Genomic DNA, 21,692 nt, shown 5'->3' on the forward strand with positions numbered 1-21,692 from the left:
TCATGGCTATTTTTCCTGACATACTGAAGGTTAAATAAGTATAAAAAGATTGACATTTTGCATAAAACATATAAGACTACTAATTTACTGAGTCAACAGTAATTGAGTATTTCATTACAATTCTATGCAAGTCCTAAGAAGAGCCATTTGCAGAAGCAACCCAGCTGAGGCAGTTGCATGCAAATACTGGCTGAGGAGATCCCTCTGGCAGGTGTATCCCTACACTGGAGATGGAGGCATTGGTCCAGCAGAGTCCAATGACATAGCATCAGGAGTCTTCAATCGACTCTTCTTGCTAGTTTCTGTATAGGTTCTCCAAAGATAAACAATGTCTTCACTAAACAAAAAGAGTATTTGGTTTAAGAGCAGTGACATCTCTCATTATGAATAAATAAGTTGGCTTTTTGGTTCAACATCCACAAATCAATCAATGTGATACAATACATTAATAAAAGAAAGAACAAGAACCATATGACCCTCTCAATCGATGCAGAAAAAAAATTTGACAAAGTACAGCATCCTTTCTTGATCAAAACTCTTCAGAGTATAGGGATAGAGGGTACATACCTCAATATCATAAAAGCCATCTATGAAAAGCCCACAGCGAATATCATTCTCAATGGGGAAAAACTGAGAGCTTTCCGCCTAAGGTCAGGAATGCGGCAGGGATGTCCACTATCACCACTGCTATTCAACATAGTATTAGAAGTCCTAGCCACAGCAATCAGACAACAAAAAGAAATCAAAGGCATCCAAATCGGCAAAGAAGAAGTCAAACTCTCACTCTTTGCAGATGATATGATACTTTATGTGGAAAACCCAAAGGACTCCACCCCAAAACTGCTAGGACTCATACAGGAATTCAGTAACGTGGCAGGATATAAAATCAATGCACAGAAGTCAGTGGCATTTCTATACACCAACAACAAGACAGAAGAAAGAGAAATTAAGGAGTCGATCCCATTTACAACTGCACCCAAAACCATAAGATACCTAGGAATAAATCTAACCAAAGAGGCAAAGAATCTGTACTCACAAAACTATAAAATACTCATGAAAGAAACTGAGGAAGACACAAAGAAATGGAAAAACGTTCCATGCTCATGGATTAGAAGAACAAATATTGTGAAAATGTCTATGCTACCTAAAGCAATCTACACATTCAATGCAATCCCCATCAAAATACCATCCACTTTTTTCAAAGAAATGGAACAAATAATCCTAAAATTTGTATGGAACCAGAAAAGACCCCAAATAGCCAGAGGAATGATGAAAAAGAAAAGCAAAGCTGGTGGCATCACAATTCTGGACTTCAAGCTCTATTACAAAACTGTAATTAATCATGAAGACAGTATGGTACTGGCACAAAAACAGACACATAGATCAATGGAACAGAATAGAGAGCCCAGAAATGGACCCTCAACTCTATGGTCAACTAATCTTCGACAAAGCAGGAAAGAATGTCCAGTGGAAACAAGACAGTCTTTTCAACAAACGGTGTTGGGAAAATTGGACAGCCACATGCAGAAGAATGAAACTGGACCATTTCCTTACACCACACACAAAAATAGACTCCAAATGGTTGAAAGATCTAAATGTGAGACAGGAGTCCATCAAAATCCTAAAGGAGAACACAGGCAGCAACCTCTTCGACCTCAGCCGCAGCAGCTTCTTCCTAGAAACATCGCCAAAGGCAAGGGAAGCAAGGGCAAAAATGAACTATTGGGACTTCAGCAAGATAAGAAGCTTTTGCACAGCAAAAGAAACAGTCAACAAAACCAAAAGACAACTGACAGAATGGGAGAAGATATTTGCAAATGACATATCAGATAAAGGGCTAGTATCCAAAATCTATAAAGAACTTATCAAACTCAACACCCAAAGAACAAATGATCCAATCAAGAAATGGGCAGAAGACAAGAACAGACATTTTTCCAAAGAAGACATCCAGATGGCCAACAGACACATGAAAAAGTGCTCAACATCGCTCGGCATCAGGGAAATCCAAATCAAAACCTCAATGAGATACCACCTCACACCATGCAGAATGGCGAAAATTAACAAGTCAGGAAACGACAGATGTTGGCGGGGATGCGGAGAAAGGGGAACCCTCCTACACTGTTGGTGGAATGCAAGCTGGTGCAGCCACTCTGGAAAACAGTATGGAGGTTCCTGAAGAAGTTGAAAATAGAGCTACCCTATGACCCAGCAATTGCACTACTGGGTATTTACCCCAAAGATACAAATGTAGTGATCCGAAGGGGCACCTGCACCCCGATGTTTATAGCAGCAATGTCCACAATAGCCAAACTGTGGAAAGAGCCAAGATGTCCATCGACAGATGAATGGATAAAGAAGATGTGGTATATATATACAATGGAATATTATGCAGCCGTCAAAAGGAATGAAATCTTGCCATTTGCAACGACGTGGATGGAACTGGAGGGTATTATGCTGAGCAAAATAAGTCAATCAGAGAAAGACATGTAACATATGACCTCACTGATATGAGGAATTCTTAATCTCCAGAAACAAACTGAGGGTTGCTGGAGTGGTGGGGGGGTGGGAGGGATGGGGTGGCTGGGTGATAGACACTGGGGAGTGTATGTGCTATGGTGAGCGCTGTGAATTGTGCAAGACTGTTGAATCACAGACCTGTACCTCTGAAACAAATAATACATTATAGGTTAAAAAAAAAAAAAAGAAGATAGCAAGAAGGGAAAAATGAAGGGGGGGAATCGGAGGGGGAGACGAACCATGAGAGACTATGGACTCAGAGAAACAAACTGAGGGTTCTAGAGGGGAGGGGGGTGGGGGGATGGGTTAGCCCAGTGATGGGTATTAAAGAGGGCACGTACTGCATGGAGCACTGGGTGTTATATGCAAATAATGAATCAGGAACACTACATCAAAAACTAATGATGTAATATATGGTGATTAACATAACATAATAAAAAAAAAAGATCTTTTCCTGTTGATTTTTGTCTACATTTACCACAAGATACTTTTATAATTGTTCTTCTATTCTGAATACCTAAAATTTTTTCTATCAAGCATTAGCCTTTTCGGAGTTCTTAACCTCTTAAGTAGCACAGGCCAAGTGAGGGAGAGGAGAAACATTCCATTTAGTAGTTACTGACCTCCACGAAGGTTAGCATAATCTATTGTTAAACAGACATGAAAAAAAAATTTCTTTTAGATGATTAAATGTATTAATTTCTTTGAAAATGTCAAGGAGAGATGCTTTCAAATGTTATTCTACATTAAAAGTAAAAGGGCACTCACCAGTTTACCCCATCTGCTTCTACCCAGGCAAAGCGGTACTCATTGACCCGAAGCATCAGCTGCAGACACCCAGCAACACACTGCACATACTGAGAACTCTATGCAAGAAGAAGTACAAGGTTTTAAAATTGTAAAGCATTTAAAGACATGAGATCACGCACATACAAAAAGTCTGGATTTTTTTACTGAGCTTATCATCAAAACATCCAAAAGTCCCTACTATTTTTTCAAAATCAATCTCCATTTTTATTTTTCTCTCTACCTTTTAGAAATGCAGTTGATTTTCTCTGCCAAATTAAACCTACATAGTTCAAGACTACTTAACACACAGGGAAATCAAGGAACAAAGTAACCATATCTTTGATAATGGCTTGATAAATGTTATCTTGCAATGTTTCACTTAGTCCTGAAGACAGGCACTACAGAGATAATACTGCTCTTCATAACTGCAGAAATATCAAAGAATGACAATAAAATTAAAAAGATAAAACCATATGCTTTGAGACGAGCCTATATTTAAATGGTCTGAGGTGAGTCACTGAACCTTTCCAATACTCAATTTCTTTTGTCCTTAAGATGGATGACGCCTCCAAGCATCCCAAAGGGGTACTGTTAGGATTAAATAAAGTAATTCATTTAGCATACAGCTAGCCATTTTGTAGAAATTCAATAAATGGGAATTTAGAAATGTGTATATATATATGTATATATATATATATATATATACATATATATATAGTGTACAAGAAGTCTAATTAAACATTTGAAAAAGACCTTTGCTCTATAATTTTTAACAACTATCAGTTCAATAGTACCGTTCTAGGGAAACTGTGGTTAAATCTGGAACCTGAAATAAACAGGAATAATATCCCCAGGAATAATACAGGCACCTCCATTTTAGCAAAGCTAATAGCAACACCTAACCTGGGCTCTTCTCTAAATATTTACCATGAGCCTAACATCTATAAGAACAGAGAGACAAGACGGATTTTCAGACTCTAGCCTTAAAGAACATGCTAATAAAGTAAAATAAAATAAAATAAAAAGAAGGAAAGAAAGAGAGAGAGAGAGAATCAAGAATGTTATAAAAATTCACAACACCTAATATATACGATGCTACTAGGCTCTGTGTTTTAACTCAAAGTTCGTTAAAACCTAACACTTCAAGGAAATTCTAGGCATTCAACTATAAAAACACAATGATATAAGTACATTTGGTGGAATTATCAAAAGTTATCAAGAAAAGGTTATCTTAGATTTTACCTAGAAAGTAGTGAACATGGTTTCCCAAAAGCTCTATGTATCCAGTAATATAATTTGCCTGGAAACTCAAAACATTAGCAGAAATGACCAAAAAAAAAAAAAAAAAGTGAATTTTCAGCTCTAAAACAATCTTCCATAATGGAAAAAAAAGTATGTTATTTTTTTCCAATTAAGTCAGCAGGTAGTAATCCTTTGTGAAAGATGAATTCCATTTTTCTTGTTTAGAGAGAAAGCTTAAGCAAGATTTCTACATATAATGAATAAAAATGCAACCTAGGGCACTCTCTCCTCTTCCATTTATCATCAATTTCCTCTCAACGCAAAAATGTCTTGGTTCACTGGAAGCCTTTCTTTTCTGTGTCCATTTTACTATACCATGTTGAAATACAGGATACATTTCAAATATGGATTCTTCACGGTCATAGAGCTTCCGGATTCACATTATAAATGTGCTTATTAAAGATCCTGGTTCTAAAATTGCACTTGCACCTATTATACATCATGAAGCAGTCCAAATACCATTCCAGAAATCACTTTCAAAGTATATAGTGACGGCAACACTGGCAAATGACTGAATTATTGCCTTCAATTAAACAAAGTAAATTATATCACTTTATTATCTTTCACTCACATGTGTCCTATTACTCTCATATGTAAAATTACTCAACAATTGTTTTTCTAAATACTCAGTCTTCAATCAAGCCAACAAGTCACCATCTCTACTCCCAGAGAAAGGTAATTCAGTACTGCTGGAGAAAATCATACAATCCTGCAAAGCCATCAAGCAATTCTGGTCTGTCCTCTCTGCCATTCCCCAGTCACCCACACTCACCACTACCCTCCTGTCCTACTCTCTTCCCTCACTCTCAGCAGTATGAGAAAATATACATACCACTAGTTAGAGATTGGCCAGCTGCAAACATCTCACCCCCCCACCCAAAAGTGATCTACGCTTGTAGCCATTCTTGCCTCTCTCTCACCTAGGAGACCAGCAGACTTATTCCTGTCCACAACCCTCAGCCCCAGCAAAGTCTATATCCCATTCCTCCCGCATGATGTTCCGTCTACCAGACCCCTCTCTACATCCGCAGTCTCTGTTTGATAGGCTTCCTCTCCACAGCCTCTATATATATTCAATCCTTTCCCACCTTAAAGCTGTCCCTAAGCCCTGTACCAATCTCTGCCTCTTTCTTCCTCCCAATACATGAAGGTTTCTTGAAGGAATTATCACCAAACTTTTACCTCTTTTGTATCTTATCACGCCATTAGTATGGCAAATTCTAGGATCACCACTGACTTTAAAATGCCAGTTCGAACAGTTACTTCCACCTGAGAACCAGACCTGTACCTCCAACACTAACTGAACAGCTCTCCCCCGATTCTCTTTGCCATCTGAATTGACTCACCTGCTGCCAGGTTAACCTAGATCAATTGTTAGATAAATTGTTAGATCAATTGTTAACTCCTCCACCATGAAAGAAAGGCAGCTGTATACAGTATGGTAGTAGTATAGTAGTATATAGTATATAACCATTAGGAACAAAGGTTCTGGAACCAGCCTGCCACACTCAGCCACTTACAAACTATGTGACCTTGAATGAGCTTCCTATCCATAAAATGGGGATAACAGGACAAATCCCATGGAATGTCAGTATAATTTCATCAGTTAATGTATGAAAGAGTTTTAAAGGTACCTGTCATACAATAGTCAACAAATGTTTGCTGCTGCAACTACTACTGTATTCTGATTTCCCCAGATGGAATTAATCACTTCCATGTGCCACATATAAATCTCTATTTGTAAATCCCTTTGTATGAGTGTGTGTGTGTATGTGTTTGTGTCTCAGTCATCCCCATTCGACCAGAGAGCAAAAGAGGAGTCTTTCTTAATCTCAGCATTTAAGCATAGTCCCTGACAAAAGAAAAAAGAAAAAAAAAAACAAACCCAGGACTTTAAAAATGTTTGTTTGCTAAATGAATAAATATTCATTCCACTTGGATTTTTTTTATCATGCCATTTGGCTTTATGAGGAAAAAAGGAAAACCTAAAGTTTTAAGATATATTTTGTCCAAGTGAAGTGATTTTTGTTTTCCGCCTAGTAAGATACTATTTAAAAAGAAAAAAGACAAAATATAGAAGCCCCCTTATCCTTTCCCTTAAGCTCATTTCCACTTCCATGAGAATAATATAAAAATGTACTACTATCCTCCACACTGTTCAATGTAAACACAATCTTGATCTTTTCCTGCTGTATATATTTCTCTTTTTGCTAGAATTTCCTATTCTATTAGGACTTTAAAAATTATTCTTGAAATAGCTGTAATTGCTAATAGAAAATCCTGAAATCTCACAAGATTTCAAAGACAAACTGAACAAGAAGTGAATGACAGAGAAATAGTCTATCTTACAGGACAATATCAAAAACTGCCAAACTGATGAAGTAGTATTTGAGGTAATCAAACATTGCTCCTTCCAAACAGAAATGTCACAAGAAAGAATAAAATAAGGAAGAACATCTCTGTGCCTTCCCTTGAAGCCGTATACCTGAGCCTCACCTTTTCCAGCTGACCTCTCCCTGACTCCTATGCTCAGAACTCCGAAGGACATTGCCTATATGATCCAGCTTCTGGGCCCTAGACTTGACAAGTAGTATGGAACCTCATTAATATTTGTCTACATGACTTTTATTGACCTTAATTTTACATGAAATTCTTTGTACGTATTTATGATAAAATATCCAATCAACGGGCACCTGGGTGGCGCAGTCAGTTAAGCATCTGACTCTTGCTTTCGGCTCAGGTCATGATCTCAGGGTTGTGAGATCAAGCCCCATGTCAGGCTCCACGCTCAGCAGGGAGTCTGCTTGAGATTTTCTCTCCCTCTCCCTCTGCCCCTCCTCCCGCTTTCTCTCTCTAATAAATAAATATTTAAAAATAAATAAAACTAAAAATCTTTTTTAAAAAATAGTCAATCAATATAGAATGGCATAAAATAAAACCTCCTTCTTATCACCCCTCAGTACCACTGCTAAGATACAATCGCTATTAGTAGATCTGTGTAAACTGCAGATTCTATACATTATATGTACATCTTTTTTTAAAAAATACAAATAAGATTATACTGTAACTTTCATTTGCAATTTTCTTTTTCCATTTAAGAAATCTTATACTCCATTCAACATTTATTGGGTTGCTTATATTATCTGGTATGCAGAAGGGACTTCACTTTATTTTCAAATATATCTGTAGCTAGAATCCAACCAAAGATGAAGAAGCCCATTTGCCCCTCCAGTTCTAGTACACTGTTTGACAGCTACAACTCCAGACTGCCTGGACTGTCAGAAACTAGTAAGGGACATAAGGCCTCCAACATTTTAAGTTCTCAACTGGTCCCCAGAAAGGTTCTACAAGTCTGTATTCAATATTCATTCAACAAATGTTTACTGAGTGACTGCTACGTGTAAGACGCTGTTCTTGCACTGGACACACAACCATGAACAAACAGACCTCAATCCCTTCCATCAGGGAGCTTACAGTCTAATGGAGAAAGAGGAAAAGCACACAAAAACAGCTAAATTACAGAGCGTACTGGAGTTTGACAAGTTCAATACAACAAAAATGCCATTAAGAAAGGGAAATAGGAAATGCAGAGAGGGAGACATGGGTGCTCTTTTAAGTAGGCTCCCTGGAGAGGGAATCACTGCTGAGGAGACAAGTGACAGAATGCCAGGAAAGGAAAAAAGTAAGCCATACAGCAATCAAGGGGAACAGTGTTAACACTGCAGGATGGCAGATCCAGCACCATGCACTGACAAATGCTGCCCTCCTTCCCGGCGCTGCCCTATGCCATGGGACTCCCCATCTTAATATTCTTCAATGGCTTCCCCCTGCCGAGGAAAAGTCCTAAAACCCTATGTGATCGCTAAGGCCCTGAATACCCTGGGCCGGCCTGCCTTACCTCCCCACTCTCCCTACGCCTGCACCCCTACAGCACCACTGGCTCTCCCTTGTCCGCCCAGGTTCTCCACACACTTCCCTCCAATGCAGGCACAGTCCTCATCCCTCTGCTTCCTCAGGAAGCCTGAGCAAACTGACCCCAGATGAGACCCCTCACTGCACACTCTGAAAGAACCTGTGCTTCTCTCTTACATTATAAGCATTGCCAGAAGGGTACTAAAATAATCACAGCGTGTAATTACTTGTCTAATGCTGTCCTCCCTAAGACGAAGCCCTATGTAGGCAGGAGTCCTGCCCATCCTGTTCAGTGCTACGCTTTCACCACCATGCACTGTACCTGGTTGGTACTCAATACATATTTCTTGATTGAATGAACAAACAAAATAAATACAAACAAACTTCATATCTTACACAAATTCCAAACGAATGGGGCTCTAACAGATATGGTTCCATAATTAAAAGTTTGGCCAAAATTTTTATCCTAATAACAATCCATACTGCAGAAATATATACAACATAGCACCATTATCCTATTTCTTTTTGGAGCCAAAATTAAATCTGTTTGGTAGTATGGATCTTATCTGATTGTCTAGTATTTTCTTTTAATTTATCTCAATTTGAAAACTAATATAAATTGCTAGTCAATTCTGGCTGTACCTTATATCATCCTATTTTACTAGAAAATATTTATGTTAAAAGAGCTCACTTACGGCAGATGATAATTTTCATTTAAATTACTAAAGTAGGGGTTTCTGGGTGGCTCAGTCGGTTGAGCATCTACCTTCAGCTCAGGTCATGATCCTGAGATCCTGGGGTAGAGCCCTGTATCAGGTTCCCTGCTCAGCAGGAAGTCTGCTTCTCCCTCTCTCTCTGCTCCTCCCAACTCCCCACCCCCGTGCTCGTGCTCTCCCTCTCTCTCTGTGAAATAAATAAAATCTTTTTTATAAATAAATAAATAAATAAATAGCTTAACGAATTCACTTCTCCATTAACAAAAAATCACCTGTATTTGGACTGACTTAATAACAACAACAAAATACATACACACAATAAAGATATTTTAGATACTCAATGCATTGTTTCCTAAATACTATTTGTTTAAATGTCATCCAACCAGAGTTCTTCCTTAAGGTAAAGGTTTTGTTTTTTCAGGAATCAAAATGTTATCTTCTAACCTTCACAACTAATCAAAAAACTGTCAAAAAAGAAATTAAAAATGTTTTATAAAAATAATTTAACACATATTTTTCAAAGCACTTTTAAAAAATTAAAATTAAAAATAAAAGGGAAATATTATGACACCCAATTTTTCAGATGAGTCTTAAAAAGGAGATATAATTTGTTGAAATTAAAATAGTGAGTTAATCTTGGATTGGTCCTAGAAATCCACTCTCTTCATGGTTGAACTACAGTTGTCTGTGCTGCACCAGACATCCTGGGCTGAGAATTGGCCACAACATGCCCTCTCACTGCAGCAAACCTCACTGCTAAACTATTTTTACTTCTCAACACATTTAAAAGAAATTTTCCAGTGTTGCTGAAATGCAAACTCTCTTATGTTATGGTGGAATAATCAGACCATAGGGAAAATAGCAACTGGTAAAATTTACCTTCGTGGCAAATATGATCTCAGAAATCCATACTCTGCAGAATTACAAAGTAATTCAAGAACTAAGGGATTAGAAAACAGGCAGGCAACAAAAGATAAAGATAAAAACTAGTGATATTGTACCAAAGTAAAACTGTTATAAAAACATTTATAGACATATTTTCAATATTCATCTTCATAACGCTGGGGTTTAAGTACAAACTAAATGAGAAAGAGCAAAAATAATATTCACTAAAATTTTGGAATCGTGTGCACTTGAAATAACATGTCTGCATTGCAGTAAAAAGCACCTCTCCCACAGACAGTAAAAATGCACAGTACAGTGGAATTGGTGAAGCACCAAGTCGAACTTTTCAAACACATAAGTGACTAAAAAAATAGATTCCAGAAGCCAGTTTTACATGAAATGGAGGACTGCTGATTTGAATAGACCCAAAAGTATTTATGTTTCATGACAATTATATGAATCTTTTCTTGTAGAACTAAAAAGTGAGTGTATGCATATATGTGTGTCATTTTTACTTCTGTAACAGACATTCGCTTTAAAAAATAACACAAGACAAAAAAAATAACACAAGACAATGTGTCAGTAAGGACTGAAACAACTGGAATTCTCACACTTTGTTGAGGGACACATAAATTGATTTAGAACACTGATTTGCAGTATCTACTAAATTTACATATACCTTACAACGCAGCAATTCCATTCTAGAATTAAGTGCTCCAGACGTACGTGATTATAGTGATCACATCTACAAAAGCCAGGTACAAGAATGTTCATAGCAAGATTATTCACAATAGCCAAAAACTAGAAGTAACCCAAAATATCCATTAATAAGATAACAGAAAATATTCGTTCAATGGATTACTACATGGCAATAAAAAGAATGAATTTCTGTTAAATGCAACATGAATGAATCTCACTGGCACAATATTGGCAAGAAAATTCAGACACGTAAGAGTTCATATATATGATTCCACTACAATGGAGTTCAAGAGTAGGCAAAACTAATCACTAGTAACAGATACCATGAAAACAATAACCTTGCTGAGAGTTTAGCCAAAGGAAGGTATTGAGCAGGAGGACACAGGATATATATAAATTCATTTAGCTGAACATTTAAAATCTGTGCATTTTACTTTGTGTGGGTTAAGACATAACAAAAAAAGAAAAAAAAAACACTATACAGTGGCTAATGAACATAAAAAATTAAACTAAATTTAAAAAATTTTAAAAAAAACAACAATAAAGAAAAGAAAAAGAAAAAAGACAAAGGAAGGAAGGGAAAAGAGGAGAGGCTCTGCCTATCAGGAGTTTTGCCAAATTATCTTTGGCAAATCAATTAAAATCTTCAACTGTTCTATCATCAATAAAGGGAAATACCAGCCCTAACAAATTAAAGGGAAAAAACCTCCTCAAAACTGAACTCAAATCAGTTCTACAAAGCACAAAACAACCATAAGGTGTATTACCTCATATGCAGGAACTAAAATATATATAAGCTCAAGAATTCTCTTGAAGTTTGGCTTACTCAAAGAGATCGTCTAGTCAATACTCATAAAATACCAAGATTAAATTAATGCCTAAATTAAGATAATTTAGTCTTAGACTTTTACCAAAAAAAAACGTAATTTCATTATTAATTTACAAATTTCTAACTCCCCTTAAAGCATTGCTTTCAACCTAATTGGCTCAGTCATGTAATGAGATTCTTTACTATATAGAAAAATTGTGAACTTGAGAAAATAATTATTTACTTTATAAATTATTGCTTTATATACAACTTCCAAGAACACTTCTAATGCACCATATTAGATTACTTATTATTATTATTATCAGTGCTATGCTTTGACAATGATTTGTAAAAGAAAATCTTATACTGAAATACCTTATCACTTTACTTTCTTCTGTATTGCCAGAATATACTTCCAGACAGTCCTTCCAAAAATCTGATCAGAAAAACAAAACTCACAGATTCTTATCTTCCCTCCTTAATGTTCATTCTGTGCATGTATTTTAATGATCCCCAATGTTTAAAATGTATTAATTTTGTGGCAAGAAGATAAAAGGCAATTAAATAATGAAAATCCTCCAAGAATTGTTTTAAGTAAATAACAATACTCTTGAAACTTACACAGTCACATAACTGATTGTGAATTCCTCTGAGTCCTCACAGACTTCACAGTTCACCAGCCAGAGCAGACTACAGTTAAATAACAGGCCTGAACTGTATGAATTCCTGACACAGCCACTTATTTCTGCTACTTGGGCAGCACTTTTGGGTGCACTTAACAACCAAGTGGAAAAGAACTAAATCATTAAAATACTCTACCTCTTCTTTTTTTTTCTACCTCTTCTGGAAGACTGAAAAGTGCCACATCAGCACAGCATTAAATTAAAAACAAAACCAAAACAGTAAAACTATCTTCATATTAACAAGGATATTAGAACTGCCACAGAAAACAATTTAAGAAAAGTTTCATTTCTCTCATTCTAAAATGCTGTTACTATGTGCTAAAACATGCATGAATCTTAAAAACATTATGCTAAGTGAAAGAAGCCAGTTATAGACAACCAACCACATGCTATGTGCTTTATTTTTATGAAATGGCCAGAAGAGACAGAAAGAGAGACAGTAGATGAATGGTTGCCAGAGGTTGGGAGTGGGGAGTAGGAATGAGGAAGGACTGTTAATGTGTACAGGGTTTTCTTTCTGAGGTGTTAAAAATGTTATAAAACTAGATTGTGGTAATGGCTGTACAACTCTGTAAATATACTAAAACCTACTGAACTGCAAATGGATGGATTTTATGGTGTGTGACATATATTTTGATTTAAAAAAACTTAAAAATTTTAAAAACTAAATAAAATCGAAAATTTATTTCCTCACTTGCATTTACCACCTTTCCAAGTCCTTAACAGCCACAAGGGGCTACCATAATGGACAGTTCCAACATCATGGGAAGTTCTGATGGACAGAACTGCTCCAGAACATTAAAAGACAAGATGAAATAATAAGGAGAACCCAGCAACTTCATCAAGTTACTTACTATCAATGAAACAATGTTTATCTTGCAGTAACTAATGCCAAACTGGATCGGCAACAAAATAGCCAGAGATCAAGACATAGTCAGATGGGGAGTCACCTTGCTCCCTCCTATACAAGTATAAGTGAAGCTGGACAGAAGAAAAAGAAAACAAACAAACAAGAAATTCCCAGATTCTTTCTAAATCCTGCAAAGCCTGTGAGATATCACAGTATTCATCTTTTTATCAGGGCATCAGCATTAATCAATGTCCACAGCTGTGCAGCTTCCTCAGAACAGAAGACTTGAGTACTCACATTCGAGACCCAGTAAAGAACTGAACAGTTTAAGGTAAGTGCATTAGATTTGGTGTCATGTATTATTTTCATCTTCAGGCAGAGACAACAGAATGCATGTTAAGGAAAGTCTACTTATCTAAGGACATTTAAAGAAAAATGTTTGTAATGATCCACTCATAACTTACAATGATGCTTCTGTGGCCATTTTAAAGGTAAGACTGTTGAATCATTCTTAATTCACATTTTGTGGTATAAAACTTGTGTGTGTTTTCTACTGACATCAAGTGGCAATATTGTGTAATGCAATTTCCCAAACTGCTTTTCCATGCTCTGGGAAAACCTAAAGGGACTTTAAGATGTAATACCAATATCTGTACAAGGCTGAGCAGGCTATGCGACTTGGGGAATGCCTAAAGACCCAACTGCATTTCTGTTGCCTCAAAAGGAATTCTCTTGGCAAGCAATTCCTTTCTTTGGGGTTTTTGCCACTCATTACCTGAATGACTTGAGGCAAATTGGTGTTGCAATTCTGTGCAGCCTCACTGCTCACATCTATACAATGTGGCTTACAGTAAGACCTAAGTCAGAGAGGGAGTGTGAATATTCAAGGAGATGTAAATGTAAACTGAAGAAAGCAGTGCCGGGCACATAGTAAGAGCTCAATAAGTATTAGTTACCAATTCAGATTCCCCTCTTAAATCATATCAGAGGAGAAGCTACCACCTTATGCTCAACTTATTAAAGTCTGCATTCCAAGTTGATAGCCAGTAGAAAAAGTAAGAACCTTCAGGAAGAGACAGCAAGTATGTTTAAGTTTGAAGGGTATGAGAAGGAAGAAGGTCAAAAATCAAAGGCCATCTTTTCCTTACTCACAATTACCTCTGATGCTAATTCTGTTTGGGAGGTATGTGTAGGAGTCTACCAAGTAAACCACTCTGACTAATGTACTGCCAATTCAATTAGTTAGTTTTGTTTTTCCAATACACTGGACAGAAAAGAACAAGATAAGAATGTCATGTCACCAGAGCTTGCAACTCATTATGTAAGCTTTATTAACTTACAAACACATTAACAATCACTCAAATAAGTTTATAAGATACATAATTCTGAAAATACCTTTTTAAAAATTTATCAATAAGTCTAATACATGAATTAAATAATTTTTCAAAATTTCAAACCCGTAAAAATTCAAGTCACAAAAATATTCTCAACTTAAACACGTGCTTATGACTGAATATCTAGACTTCCAACCTATCACCTCCTTACCCCACTCTGACCCCAAGATCGCTCTTCTAGTTCTGCACCTTGTTCTGGTTCCTCTTCGGAAGGTTAATAGCCATATTCTGACCTAACACACTATTTGTCAAATCCTTCAACCCCTGCCCCAAGAGAAGCCTTGCTCTTGGCTGTGAAAATGGGTGCTGCTGCCATCTACAGTCTCAGAGCACACAAACAGATATATTCCAAGCTGATTATGGAAGTACTGGTAATTAATATGGATATTACATGGCTCCTACACAGCTTCATTTAGGTCTACTACTGGCAGGTGGTAGACACTGCCCTCTGAAGATGCCTTCCAGTTTCCCAGAGATATTTCCCACTAATGAAGATAGATGCACCTCACCTACATTTCTAACTTTCTTTTTCCCTATCTTATTCTCAATTGGCTCTAATCATGCCAACCCTTACTTGTCCAAACTTACTGCCAGTTCTTGAAGTATTCAGAATATAACAAAGATAAACTGTTCCCAAATGGGGAAGATAAGTCCAACCAAGAAGGGAACTTGGGGAGACGTGATTAATTTTAACCTTTACCCTTTGGGCTCTGAAAAATGTGGGGAGAGTATGGCCAAAAAAAAAGGGGCAGGTGGAGGTTCTGGCCAGCATACAGCCCCACGTAAAGCCTTGAGCAACACAATGCAAGTAACGAGTTTTAATGCCATCAGGTAACTGAACTGTTTTCAACTCCTTGACACACTATTCACGTATCTGTTAAACAGGTATTGGATAGGTTATCATATAACTGAAGCCTGAAAGAGAGTAACTTCATGATTATTCACTCCAGTTGTACATCTGAATTCAGACTCTTGCCTTGATTCTCAGGTCCAAGATAAAGGACCTGAAAAGAAGAGCAACAGGGAAGAGCAAGTCTCCTATCTACCAATAGACCATAAATATTTATATATACATAAATATATAGTTTTTACAATGCTATTTAACCTAACTGAAGATTAATATGGATTTACATTTGGGGAACTAGTAAACATCTGTAAAATTTTAAATGACTCAAAATAAATTATATTCATGGTGTTAGGAGGCCAGTGAATTAAGAAGGAATATACTTACATCACTTGAAGAGACTGTTCCTGTTTCAACAGCGACACCGCTACCACGCAGTTTCTATTACGAAATAAATAACTTATTACTTAGTTTTGTTTTTAATTTTTATCCTAATTTATCAGCTTATGAAAGGGAGCTAAGCCAATTTTATAAATTTTTTTCCTAATCCTACTTAATGGAGTATCATCAACTAATAAAAAGCATGGGGATGACACAAAATATTCTAAATATTACACTTTTTCAGATAACTTAATTAAAAATGGAACAATAATAAACTGAATACTAAGCTCCAGCTAAATTTCATAAATGATGCTGGTGCAAATTTCCAAGTCTCAGAATTTACTTACTGAATTGTTTTTCAAGTAAGATGACTATCTTAAACTGAACTATCTACATTATATTCTGTGGCAAAGCTTTCAAAATAGGTGCCTAGTAATGGGAAGATTCTGCACAGAACTTAAAATTAGATTATTGACAGCAATGCTAGCAAGTTATAATGACAATCAGAATTTCACATGTTATATAATGTCTAAATGACATATAGAAATGACTAAAAAAAGTTAAGGTAGAAAGTCAAAGGTTGAATGTGCAAGAGAAAAGTAGTAATGAATTTCTGAAAGGAAATTTTTATTTCGTTTTATTCAAACTAATTTTTTTTATTATCTACTAAGTGCCAGGCATGAGGCCCCCCGCAACCCATATACAGTGCTTAAACTACCAAAAAGGAAAAAGCTCCTAAATGTCACTTATATAAAGTCAACAAAATATCCAAACTTGCAACTAATTTGGACTTCTGAAAGTTTATTTCTATTAAAATTATGAAATTGTGGTCCTTTTATGAGGGAGAAAACACTAACAATAGAGAAAGAGAACTTCCAGATACAGCACCATCACATGACATTTAAGCAAAGTAGCAAAGAAAATCCCAAATAATCCTATGTTTCATTCTTTAAACAAGAAGTCTATAATTTGATCCTGAGAGAAAGCTTTGCAAGAAGTGTCTGCCCACAGCAAGAGAGACAGTGCAGTTCAGAACCTAGCAGAAGCAGAGACCAGACTCTGAGAAGCAAAGCCAGAAGGGGCCTGGGCACCCTGAAGAGTCACTTTGTAGCAGGACTTAAAAGCAGAAACACCATATCATAACTACAGAAAGCCAAAGACTTTGTGATAAAAAGAACGCACCAGAAAGATAAAGAAAAGGTCTTTTAAAGCATTTATCTAATAACAAGGAGCTCAGTTCTAATGAAAATTGTTCTAGACACTGAATATTTCGCTTCCACTAGTGATGATAGATATTTCCCCCAATTCTTGGACACAGTTATAACCACAGTTAATCATTTCAAAAGTAACAAATCATCTGCAAGGCACAATACAAATGTTATTCTTGTGAGAAAACAACCCAAAATGTTAGTGGCAAACTACAGTATATATTCTATCCTACCAATTTTCATTTTATGAATCTAGTTACGATAGAGTCTCACTACCATTACCATAAAGCTAACGCTAAAGCAGACTGAAGTTTGTTCAAAGGAAGAACTAATTTCAAAAAAGAAAAAAGAAAAGGAGGGGTGAGGGGAAGGTTAAGCATTCTGATCCTAAATGATACACACCTAGAAATTTAAAATCTCATCTTCATACACTTATTTTTCATGTTCTAAATATTATGTTTTTTAAATACCTCACAATTTCTGTAAAATCTGCAAATTTGTGGCTCTTGTAAAAATACTTTTAAAAACTAAGCCAGGGGCGCCTGGGTGTCTCAGTCAGTTAAGCGTCCAACTCTTGGTTTCAGCTCAGGTTGTGGGATCGAACCCCGTGTTGGGCTCCACGCTCAAAAGAGAGTCTTCTTCTCCTCTCCTTCTCCCTCTCCCTCTGCCGCTCCCCCTGCTCACAAGTTCTCTCTTTCTCTTTCTCTAAAATAAATAAATCTTAAAAAAAAAAAAAAAACTAAGCCAAACAGACTATAAAAATTTATGCTACTGATATAAAAAACACTTAATTATGTTCAATACACTCCAAAATATCCCTATCCAAATATAAAAGACAATGAGACTTCCCCAAAAAGGCAAGCAATGGTAAGACAAAAAGTAAACCCAAGTAAATGTCATGGTGTCTCTCTTATGCCTCAAATTAAAATCTATTAAAATGTCACTGAAATCTGAATTACAACTTTCTAAAAATTTATTTCAAATAGACATTTATTTGTAATCTAACACTGACAACACACTAACTACCAATATTATTTTACTGGTCCCATTCCTCATGTAAGCCATCCCCACACCAAAGTCTCATTCTCTTCTACCCTTTCTTCCCCAGAATACTCCTTCCCCACCCACCTTCATTTCACTCCTTTTCTGAGGATCATTCCCAGTCTCCCCCTTACCACTAATATTAGTCACTGGAAGCCGAAAGGAAAGAACCACTGAGCCACCATAAGTGTCCTATCTTTTGCCTGTTCTAGGGAACCATGAAGACAAAAACAGAAAACCTGTCATTTTCCCCATCATTTAACCAGCAAGCTATTTCCTTCATGAAGTAGAGCTAGAGAGGTCTGAAAGCAACCAAGATGACCATTAAGCAGCCTTCATTAACCCTAGGCCCAAATGTTCTATCCCACAGTGACACAGTAAATCCTGGGGAGGTGCCATTGTGCAATGGTTACCTTGCAGCTGGACCCAGCAGCTCCAGGCCTACCCGGGGGCACCCGAAGCCTCATATGGACTCTTGAGCAAGACCAGAATAACTGGATTGACCAACGATCTGTAATGTGCTGTCTGTAGTTTAAAACTCCCCTGGTAGCACCCAGAGCCAGTTTGTTTATTGGTGTAATGAGTCAGACAGCTTGGCCTGGTTCTGTGACCAGAAGGACATAAATGATCCTGCTAGAAACTTACGAAGAGCTCTCCCCAAACCCAAAACTTCCTGCACAAATCTTGGAGAATCAAGGTCCCCAAGGCATGGGAGCTGCAGTTGAAGTCTCTCAGCCTGAAGCTTGCCTGCACTCTGTCTCCTGCTATACCGTTCCTCTTCCCTTCTTACAAGCCTTACATGAGTATGCTGTCTGGAATTGTGCAACTCCTCTCAGTTCTCCCACCTGTGTGATCTTGGTAGCCACCCGGAAGGAAGAGACTCCCTGCCCACTAAAAAGCATGAATGGAAAATCCCAAATGGCAAAGACAGAAAGGTTTGAGTTGAAGCTAGTCAAAGAAAGAAAAAGTAAAGCATACTACCATACCTAAGAGTAGTTTGACTTACTTATCAAGTTCAAAGTGGCATTATTTTAATATAACTTTTTTTGTAATTTCACTAATAGGTTAATATGGGTGTCACATTCCTTTCAAAGATACTAAAAAAAAAGTGTCTTTTACCTGTGAACTCAGCTGAGTTTTTATCCAATTGAAATAGTAATTTAAGTCACTGCCTTCCATTAGTTCTTTCCCCCAAGCTGCTAACTTCGCAATAATTCGTGCTGCCTGAAAAAAAAAATGTATTTGAATATTATGTTGATTCTAAAATCACATCATATACCTTAAAAAGCAGGACTCACAACCACTTTGCTGTGATTTTTTTCAATCCTCAACTCCTCCAAAATAAGTTTGTATTTCATTTTTTAAAATACATCTTGCAATATAGTCAAAATATATTTTTAAACAGTTCCTTTAAGGTCAAACAAAATTAGTTATATTTTAAGAATTTCATGACATTCCTTGTATTATTCTGAGTTCCAAAAGTAAGATTGGGATTCATTATAAGACCAGCAAAAATCAAAAGAATCTTTTTTTTGGAGACAATCATAAGTATTTTTAATGAATTTGTAGATGCTGATATTCAAAAATCTGCAGACTTCCACCAAATTGCTTGCCAGAGTTCAGAGCAATGTCTACAACAAATTGCCAGCTGTGGCCTTCATTCATTCCAAACCCCCGTGAGTCCTCATGCTTAAAAATCTCTATCTTAGTGGGGCGCCTGGGTGGCTCAGTTGTTAGGCGTCTGCCTTCAGCTCAGGTCATGATCCCAGAGTCCTGGGATCGAGCCCCGCATCAGGCTCCCTGCTCAGCGGGAGGCCTGCTTCTCCCTCTCCCACTCCCCCTGCTTGTGTTCCCTTTCGCACTGTGTCTCTCTCTGTCAAATAAATAAATAAAATCTTTTTTAAAAATGTTAAAAAAAATCTCTATCTTAGTATAAAATACATCCTGCATATTAAATAGCCATCTCTCCTCGCTATAAACCTTTTCTCCTCATCTAAAGATTTCTCAGGTTTCTTTAAGCTATAAAACCATGAATTCTTTATTAAATAGGAAGTATAAGAATACATATAACAAATCATCATGTACATTTTAAATACCTTACAATGTGTCAATTATACCTCAATAAACCTGGGAAATACATACACACACACACACAAAAATACACGCAGTATAAAACACTAACTTCTCCACACACAAACCCAATTTAATATTCTTTCAGTACTTTCTGAAAGAAAGTCACCATCAAAATTAGGAAGTCATTTAAGCCATGTATCCAGACAATACAAACAAGTCTCTACAATTTAAAAAGAAGAAAATGTATTATTGGTTTTTTAAAAAGTATTCTTTAAAATATAGTTTATTTCAGGGGCGCCTGGGTGGCTCAGTCGTTGGGCGTCTGCCTTCGGCTCAGGTCGTGATCCCAGGGTCCTGGGATTGAGCCCCGCATCGGGCTCCCTGCTCAGCGGGAAGCCTGCTTCTCCCTCTCCCACTCCCCCTGCTTGTGTTCCCTCTCTCACTGTGTCTCTCTCTGTCAAATAAATAAATAAAAAATCTTAAAAAAAAATAAAATAAAATATAGTTTATTTCATGAGTCCTCCTTGATTTCTCTTAAGATTTTATAATATGTACAATATATGAATAAACTCATACATAAATGAATATAGATATATATGGAGAGAAAGAAAGAAGACACATGCTCAAAAAAAAAAAAAAAACTACTAACAGTAGTTCTTGATTTGAAAAGTTCAAAGACATCTACTGAAATGAATAGTCTCAGGAGCTCCCCACTGCAGCCCACTCCATGCTGGGAATAGAAAAGGCTTGTACAAAGATTTATTCTCTCAACTCTCCTCTCATACCTTCTCTATACTCCATAAAAGACTGTTCAGTGTTAAGGCTTCCAAAGATAGCCTTTCAGGGTAAGTTTAAAACAGGAGTGTGTTTAAGATATTAAAAAACAAGTGATTACTAAATTAAAATAAAAATTAAGCACCATAGCTACTTCTAAATAAAATTTAATTTCTGTAGTAAAATGTGGTTAATCCTGTCACAGACAATCTAAAGCTCTTTTGGAATGCAATCTAGCAAAGGCTTTTATGCTAATGAACTCAACAAATACTCTACAAAACTTTAACTGTATCAAAGCAACTCCATCTCCTTTGTCTTCCCAATATCCCCACATTACTAACCATCAATAAGGAAAATTGGAAATTTTAACAGCACAGCCTTTGCTCCTCTGGGAACTGGAAGGTTACCAAATCATAAATAGCCCAAGTGTGTTTCTTCCCCAAATCAGAAATTTGATCAATTCAAAATTTACCATATGAACAGTAAAGAGATCCTGGCGATTCAACATTGGTAGAAAGTAGGACCAGGCAGTGTTCTTGCTGCGTTTAGCATAGTCAAAGAAAATGCTAACCCGCTGGTGATTTTCCTAAAAAAGAAAAGAAATTATATCACTGCTTTTTACTACTGTGTACTGCTTCTCAACCTTTATTCTGTGTCCCATCAGTCAGTGTGTTTCCTTCCTCCAGTTGTTATTATGGGTCAGGGGTGGTAAGGGGGGCAGGCATAGATACTTTAAAAATAAAATCACTTTTGGGAGGTGCCTAGGTGGCTCAGTCAGTAAAGCGGTTAAGCACCCGATTCTTGATTTCGGCTCAG

At 36.8% G+C, this 21,692-nt stretch overlaps 1 protein-coding gene across 2 annotated transcripts in view; it reads right to left on the reverse strand.

Annotated features, from left to right (window-relative positions):
* The window catches only part of ATP6V1H (ATPase H+ transporting V1 subunit H), a 132,924-nt gene that overhangs the window by 84,952 nt on the left and 26,280 nt on the right, over positions 1-21,692 (reverse strand). The window contains exons 5-8 of one of the 2 annotated variants that reach the window (XM_032422037.1): positions 21,349-21,462; positions 19,149-19,253; positions 15,787-15,840; positions 3,286-3,383 (exon numbers count right to left, since the gene is read on the reverse strand). In XM_032422037.1, the coding sequence (XP_032277928.1) occupies positions 3,286-3,383; positions 15,787-15,840; positions 19,149-19,253; positions 21,349-21,462 (371 nt within the window). The remainder of the gene's footprint in view (positions 1-3,285; positions 3,384-15,786; positions 15,841-19,148; positions 19,254-21,348; positions 21,463-21,692) is intronic. The other variant, XM_032422038.1, reaches the window with a different exon arrangement.

The sequence above is a fragment of the Phoca vitulina genome, unplaced genomic scaffold (assembly GCF_004348235.1).
Source record: "Phoca vitulina isolate PV1807 unplaced genomic scaffold, GSC_HSeal_1.0 scaffold25, whole genome shotgun sequence".
NCBI lineage: Eukaryota > Metazoa > Chordata > Mammalia > Carnivora > Phocidae > Phoca > Phoca vitulina.